An 8,570-nucleotide genomic window follows, 5' to 3' on the forward strand; every position below is an offset into this window, starting at 1 on the left:
AGAAAAGATTTTCTCTTCCTTTTAATCTCTAAAAAAGTATGTTTTCCCATGCAGAATTTTTCTTCCCTTTCTGATAGGCTGAGGAAAATGCATAGCAAACATGGGGACCATTTTATTTAAGTACCCCTAAAATTTATCATGGTATATGTTTTATTAAGGTATATTATTTTATTATGGTATATATAATAATATTATATATATAATATACCATTTTATTATGGTATATTATTTTCTGATGATAAAGCTTTACTTACAGTGGCTATCTACATAATTGAAATCCAAATTCTGAATTTTTGCATAAAATCTCAGGATAATAAAAATGTTGAATAGATAGCTGAGTGTATTAGAAATGATAGAATAAGAAAAAATGAGTATTACTTTTTTCAGAATAATTGTGGTCTGTTCTCTCCTTTGCAAAGCTTTTATTCTTTTATCTACAAATTGTGCAAACTTTGAAATAAAAGGTTTGAGACTATTCGTGTACAAGCTGCCCTAAATGTTTGCTACATTTTTGTTTTCGTTATAGGCAAGGTGAATTTTACTTACAGAGAGCATAAAAGATCCTTTCTGTAATAAAAAATAGTATGTGTTAATTGTATCTTTGAAACTGGGTTCGGAGTGTTTCAGATCCTAACAAATTTATAGAAGTTATAATCCTCTGATTCTGGGCCTGTGTTTTTATAATTTTTGCTGCCTACCAAATGAGGTAGGTTCCTGATAACTTAGGGAAACTGGGTAGTTATAAAACCAGTTATAAATTCATGCTGTTGTTTGCTCCATTGCTGATCTGGATTATATGCAATGGTGCCTTAAATGGTGCCTTCCTCCCAAGTTAGTATTTTAGTATGGACAGTGTTAACTGTTCCATTTTGGAAGTTCATCTAAATACAGTGTCCCTGTCTTTTCTGAATCTACTCATATGACTTTCTAATATATTTCTTGAAACAAGCAGGCTAATTTTAGTCTCTTTAAAAAGGTATTACGTTGATTTGCATGGCTCTCTTTCTCTTCTGTGAAAATAAGGCCTGAGGCATTTTATATTGCCATTGAACTTTAATTAAGGTTTCTTTTTTCAAAGCATAATGAGCCTATGCTGTCTTTATTTTTCACCAGCATGTGTCTTGTATTCTAAAAATAGTTGCATTGTTTAATGATTCCATACTTGGTAAACATTTCAGTGAGTCTTTGGTAGGAAGAAACTTCATGTCCCATTTAAAGGGAAAAAGAAGGGGGAGAAAAGAGAAACTATTATCTTTACTGAAAGCGACAGGCAAGAGTTACCTCATTTTGAAAGGTCTTCTACATTCTTCAGCTTTGCTTTCCACAAAAAAAGAAAAACTACTATGAATTTTCTATCTTTGACTGAAGAAAGAAGTAAAATATCATTCCTCATTTATGCCATAAAGTAAAAATATCCTCTCCAAATAAAGAAATTAATGATTTCTTTATGTGCTTTGGAGCTAACTATCAAGAACAGTATTTTGTGTTTTCAACCACTATCCTCAGTTTCTTCTGTAAATATCACAGATCCTTGGAAAGACAAGTTACTGAAATGGGCCTCCGTGTGTGCTCCTCCTATCAATCTGCAAGCTTGGGAAAAAACCCGTAAAGTTAATGAGCACTACGTCTACAGTATTTATTTACATGTTGGCGAGTTAAAGTAACCTCCCTGTGATCATAATTAGCCCTGCAGCTGATGAAAAAGCTATGCCTTCACTGGGTCAAACACCTTTCTCTTTCCTCCCAATATAAAATTTTCTGTGTCAGTTAGGGATTCTTCATGCAGTTTAGAAGGAAGAGATATGACTACAAGTAATGGATAGCAACCTGTATTATTAATTACATAGTGCATACGTACAGGGCATAGTTTACTTCCCCAGGGTGCGCAGTGTTCACATTTGTTCTTCGTTGAATGCTCCTTGTCCTCTATTTACATGAATCTGAGGACAGCTGTTTCCTTTCTCATGTTGGAAAATATTAACCACATTAATGGCATTTTCCTAGAGACGTGTTTCAAAAAAAGTATGAGGAAAAAGAGCTTTAATGGGAGGTGTCCTCCTTTAATGGGAGGCGCCTCTGACTCTGAGTGAAGAAACCTGCTCTGTCTCTGAGGGCTCGTTCTGCGGGCTGCTAAGCAGGCAGCGCGCACTTTCTCAGCGGTGCCGTGTGGTCGGTAGGCTGTTTGCTGTCTGCAGAAACCCACAGAGATTCAGTCTCACAACATGTAATACTTTGCTGTTCTGAATGAGATGGCAAAGCTTTTTGGCAAGAGAGAAAGTCTCTTTTAAAACATATACTTGATAATAAGAATAAGCCAGACTGAATGAAAATTGTGTCAACTTTCTTTTTGTGGAATTTAGTACAGTTTCAAGTTTCATTATATAAAATACAGTTCAGATACTGGCATTCGACAGTAGCTGAATAAAAAAGGGAACAAAAATAATCCTTTGGAAACAAAATGATCATAAGTTGAATCATAATCTTACCAAAACAAATTTAAAATAAATATTTTATATGCTTAGTATTCTAACTTGATACACATTTTTTCCAAAGCATCTGTTGCTATATAAGGTCTGTTTCTCATATATGTAAAATTTTGCTGTATGTCTGACAAGAAGTTTTTCAAATGCAATGTACAAGGAGCTACTACAAGTTTACCCAGTTTTTCAGTTTTCATCCCAAGTAAGGAAATTAATAAGGAAATTATCATCCCAAATAAGGAAGTTATCCCAAATAAAGAATATTAAGACATAGATTTGTTAAAACAAAGACTCAAACTACAATAAATGAACTTAGTATTCAGTACCTTTAAACAAATATGGAACATGTCTGCTTCAACCTACAAGACAGCAGCAGCATCTTTTGGGGATTATTAAGCCTGAAATTCCAAACAGGGAGTAATAAAATGCTTCAATCAATGGCAGTCCCAGGAAGAGAGTTTTAGTTTACCATCACCAGTTAGGCCATTTCTGTTTCTTTGCTGTTTGTAGCTGGAACTTTTCAGTCTTCCCTAGATGAACATCTCTTCACTTGCAGCATGTCTTCACCCTTTTGTAGTTCAGAGTAGGAGTCTATGCACTGAAGTCCCACAATAGCTAGTATCTCTGGCATTAGACCCACAATAGTAGGAAATTCAGCAGAAACAGCAGTCACGTCTGCTTTCCATTAACTAGGAGCTGGTGGCACCTGCTTTATCCATAACGGAGAAATCGTGTTTCTATGTCCTTACACTACAGGCACATAAATTCTCAAGGCAGGGGCAAGGGTCTAAACTTAAGTGTTTAGTGTCATTTTGGGTGTTGGAGGATATCCAGTCTGGCCTTCAGCTCATGCTGGGGAAAGGTGCTTATCTCTTTTAAGTACCGAGTGATACCTACCAGCCCTTTGCAGTTGTCTCAAATAGCCTAGTGTTTCAAATGGCATGAGGTGCTTGTGTTTAAGCAGAGAAATCCTACCCTACCTTTCTCTCTATAGTCAGGGAAGTGGTGTTCGTGCAGAACTGGGTGCAGATACTTTTCACCCTCTGTGGGGAGTCATTCAGTTGCCTAGGAGCGTGAAGAAAATACTCATAAAGCTGGACAGAGAAAAGAATAGGGAACTGTACCATCTTTACAAGCTGCCCTTTGCTCAAGGGTTTGTGTGTAGATTTTGTGTTGAATAGTGATGGGAGAATAGTGATGATGTTGGGTTGATGGTTGGACTCGATGATCTTAGAGGTCTTTTCCAACCTTAATGATTCTGTGACTCTGAGAAAATGTCTAAATGTGTTAGGAATAGAGGCCAGTACTCAGACGCCCCTGGTAGCAGGAGCATGCCCTCCCCACTCAGTTCTTGAGTCATGCGCTAATGTATTTTTTCTTTTATTCCATTTGCAATTATTTCTAGGTTTTCAACAGAGCCACATGAGGTTTTATTCTATTTAACAATAATGTTTCTTGCATATTTTTGAAGCCTTTGTGTAATTAAAAAAAAATATTTAATTAGCTGCTTGATAGCACCCTCAGCTAAGCAGTAAGCAATGAAAATACTGCTTAGTAAATGTGCTCTACAGTTACTGAGCAAATTTCCTGTTTAGTTCCTTTAGCTAAGTCACTTTCCTGTTCTTTTCCAATGTTATCCAAGATAAATTTTGTTCTTTTCCAGTGTTATCCAAGATAAATTTTGTGGTATCATCAACATTTCAGTGGAAGGGCTGCATGATGTTATGACTGAAGATCCTGAAACAGGAACATACAAAGAGTAAGTGGAAAATCTAATTAATTTTTGTGGGTTTAACAGTAGTAGTGCTGTTTTATATGTAGTGTTTTGATTGGAAAAGTCTGTAGGCACTTAAGACATGCTCGTAAGAGTTCTGTTTTCACAAGAGCGAATGTTTTAGTAAGATAGGAAATTTTTGGTCTTAAGAAAAAATAATTGTAATGGGGAGAGGGAGGGCTTAAAATGACAGCCAACGTAGTTTTATATTGTTCATTAAGTTATCTACTAAATGATGTCTTAAAATGTTCATATGCTTAGATCTTCTTTTTGCTCACCTGACTATTATATCTAAAATTACAATCCAACAAGCTTGTATGTTGATAGGTGGTAGCTCAGAGTTTCTTCGAGTTCACGCTCATCTGGAGTTTGACCAAGATCTTTTTCTAAATGCCTCAGCCTCATTGAGTGGACCTAGTGTACAATACTTCATGGCCTGGACAACTTGAAAACCTATCCCACAAAGACAATTCTCCCCCTTCAGTTGTTCCACTTAACACACCTGCTGCTACAGGGCATACCTCAAAAGACAGTTTCCAGAGCTGGGAGAGAGAGTTTGTTTGTGGCAAGAAGGTGGTGTCACGGTGCTCAGGAATGCACTGCCACACAGCACCATACTCATTCATCTCCTGCTGACTCCCAGGTCACTGGTGGTATTCTATCAAAGCTGGAAAAGTAAAAAAAACACTGAATAATAATGATTTTTTAGGACAGAGATCTTAATGTTGTTTTTTCTCTGTGATGTTTACATAGTTTTAGAGTGATGGAGAGTTGTAAGACATTAAAAACAGATGCTCTGCAAGATGTCCCTAATGTATTCTAATAACAGTATTTAACGGATGCTAAGAATCAAACATTTTCTAACTTTCAGATAATTACCTGGTGGGGGAACAAACTGTATCTGAATTAATTAATTGCTTAAGGGGATGTTTGCTGGCACTGAAGGCAGCTGGCACAGAACAGCCTGCAATCTGTTAAGTTTTCCTCCACTTAAAACAGGTGGTATGCACACGAGTGTGTGCTGAGAATGGTCTATTTGTGCCCAAGAATTGCTAGCAAAAGTACTTTCCCCCCCCCCACCAACTCTCAGTACAGAAGATGTAACTCCAAAGTCTGGGAATGTGCTTTGGCACTGTGTTCTATTTACAATCAAAGACAATGATATAGAGTCTCTTCTATTTCTAAACATGTTGCTTTGCCAGCCACTCTGTTGAAAAGAGTTCTCAGACAAAAATAAATAAAACCTTTTCCTATTTCATTTCATATTTTAAGTTTGAAGGCTTGTAGAACTTGTCACTGTACTTTTCGAAACTCTGGACATTGTTATTGCTTTATAAAATACAGGCACACTGAATCAAGGACATATTTCTGTTGACAGATACTGAATGGGCTGTTTGAACCATTCTGACATTTGTGTTATACATTTTGACATCATCTGAAAGTAAATAAAGTGAGAGCGCTCATCTGGAGTCATGTGCACTATTCTGGCTCTCCAGGTTGAAGAATGATTTAAGCCTGAACTGGTTCAGAAAAAAAAAATTGTGTACTCCACTGATTATTGTAATATCTAATTACTGTAGTGCAGAGACTAGAACAACATGCATGTTTAACATAGGAAAGTCAAAGCTAAAGCAATATAGAGCTGTAGCCACTAAAGGATGAAGAGGGGGTAAACGTGCACAGGAAAAACTGTACAAATTAAATGGCAGTGTTAGCTGAAGTGTAAGATGACCATGAATACATTTAAACTGGAAATTTGAAGAAACTGTTGTAGTTAGAGCAATGAGATTTTGGAACAGCCTTTCCAAATACAAATGCAGAGATAAAGGTCTCACCAGTTTTTAGGTGGAATTTTGATCAGGTTATGAAAATGATTACATGGTGCCCTGGCTTACAATACAAAGGGATTACATTCGGCCAGGTTATGTTTTGCATTGTAGTGATAATTACAAGAAAGCTTTACAGACCTCAGATTTTCTGGAAAGGGGAGCATTCCATTGCTCTAGTCTTGTCTCACCAATATTCACATTTTTCCTAATTTTATCATCTTCTCTTTTTTTATCCCCTCCTCTCCTAGTTTTTTGAATTACTCTCTGTGGTACCTAAAATTTTTCAAGGTCTGAAAAAGTTAATTCAATTTTGTATGTTTTGGCAATTGACCTACCTTTGTCTCCTTTTTTTTAATAAACTGAGTTGTGAGGAATCATGCCATTTATGAGGAGAGGAGACATGAGATTTGCTGTATTAATTTGAAATAACTAATCTCTTTGTTGAAAATGGCTTCTATGTTAGCATTTGACCCTTCTGCCATACTGTTCAGCAAGTGTTTCATACAGCTCTAAATACATGTTAATAGAAAACTGAATATATAAAGAGTAAATCTGAACACTTTCACATAAAATCGCAACTTTTTTCATTTTAGTAACTTTAGAAAAAGTTATTCAACTTAGCTGCAGAAACATTTCACCTGCTAGTGGAATGCAGCAATTAAAAATGCACAGTAGTACAGGGCTGAAAATGAGCAATAATGTACATCTGTCTTGGTGCTTTGTAATATGTGTCCTTCCTACCATAAAACATACCTAATACACAGTGGCGAGTTGTTGCCACCTGAGTGATTTTTGAATCCTTTCAGTTTTTAAAGCAGATTTTCTAGGAAAAATTTGGTAAAGTGGTGGAATATTTATGTATTCTTTCAATGCAGAGAATGTAAAGTGAATGGAAAGTGTGTTTGCTATAGGATACCTTTCACCGATGTCCTTATAAAGTCCATTCAAACTGTTTCAAGAGACAGAAAAATCTCTGGCATTTAAACTATTCTTTTTTTTTTTTCATATTTTCTGGTTTTATACCTACTACAAAAATAATAGCTAAAATATGGCTGTTACTTGTGTGTATTGGTACCTACCAGTTGAGGATGGAGCAAAACAAAAAATAAGAAGTTTAAAAGCCTTGCTTTACCTGCCTAGAAAAAACTCTTTAAATAAATGACTGCAGAAGCTAACTCATTTCTGTCCGCCTAAAACATTATTGTTCAGTGTCTTCCAGATTTTAGTGTCTAGAACCAATAGTGATCGCATTAGTTTTTAGGTCCTCTTGTTAAAGATCTCACAGGAAAACATGAATGCAATGAGAAATCTTTGCTAGTTTTGCATATGTGCCACTGGGATTTTCACGTTGATAGGATACAGAGTGCTTGTATAGCACTTGCTTGGAAAGATTGGGAAATTCTAGTTAGGAAGTGTAGGTTTTTTGTGTATTAATGTTTTTTTAAACCTACATAGTCTGTTTTCTATATGCAGAAATGCATTTTTAAGCCAGAACTTGAGCTAAAATATGGAGGATAACTGAGATTGTTACATGGATGTAGGTGACACAGAATATGCATTCAGGCTTCTTTAGATTCACTGTTCTCAGAAAAAAATTACTTGCTAACAGATTGCCTGACTTTCATCAAATTCCCTCATATCTGTCCTGTGTTTTTAAAGTGCTTTAAAATAATTTTTAATGATAATGTATGTTAAAACTATTCTTATTCCCATTCTTAGCTGCATGTTGATGTCTCATTTTGAAGAGCCCAAAGTTACAGAAGATGAGGAACCTCCCACAGAACAAGACAAAAGGAAAAAAATGGTAAGTTTTAGATCTGTTATTCAATTACAGAACTGATAATGTGATTCATTTGTGTCAGACTAAATTCTTTGCCTTTGGATTTGGTTCATCTATTGTTCTTGGAAAATTCATCTCTTGAATCATAAAAGGAAAATGCTTTGATGACAGGCTTTGCGGCCACAACACTTAGACTTCTGCTTTCCTTTTGAGTCTTGGAAAATGTTGCTAAAATAAACATAATCTGTTCAAAAAATCTGGACATTATAATACTAAGACACTAGAAAAAGGATTTATTGAAAAACGCAGGGAGCTAAAGCTTGCTGAAATGTCACGGCAGGCCAAATATCTCATATTTAAAACAATCTAATAAGGAGTATTGATTTAGATGAAGATACCTGTATTAGGTACCGTGCAGTTGTGCTATTTTTGTCCAGCCTAATGTGTGAATATTTCATGATTTAACTTATTTTCGTAAGAGCTCAGGGGAACTGGTTCCTCACACAGAAAACTGCAGTGTACAAATGCTGTGGAATAAAATAGAGTCTGAACTGCTTGGCATTGAGTAATTGCAAAACATGGAATTGGGTGATTGAGTAGATGTGTATAGCCCTGCGCGCATTTGCTTTAACTGACCTACGTGTATCCAGAAGAATACTTGTGGACAGTCCTTTAGTACTTTATTTCTTCTTGTAGGAGTGGGAAAG

The 8,570-nt window shown here is 35.9% G+C and overlaps 1 protein-coding gene across 1 annotated transcript in view; it reads left to right on the top strand.

Annotated features, from left to right (window-relative positions):
* The window catches only part of LOC104074986 (importin-11-like), a gene marked incomplete at its 5' end in the record, with an annotated part of 48,228 nt that overhangs the window by 32,260 nt on the left and 7,398 nt on the right, over positions 1 to 8,570 (top strand). The window contains 2 exons of the mRNA XM_009575308.1: positions 4,144 to 4,239; positions 7,803 to 7,887. Coding sequence (XP_009573603.1) covers positions 4,144 to 4,239; positions 7,803 to 7,887 — 181 coding nt within the window. The remainder of the gene's footprint in view (positions 1 to 4,143; positions 4,240 to 7,802; positions 7,888 to 8,570) is intronic.

This window comes from Fulmarus glacialis, unplaced genomic scaffold (genome assembly GCF_000690835.1).
Source record: "Fulmarus glacialis isolate BGI_N327 unplaced genomic scaffold, ASM69083v1 scaffold22403, whole genome shotgun sequence".
NCBI lineage: Eukaryota > Metazoa > Chordata > Aves > Procellariiformes > Procellariidae > Fulmarus > Fulmarus glacialis.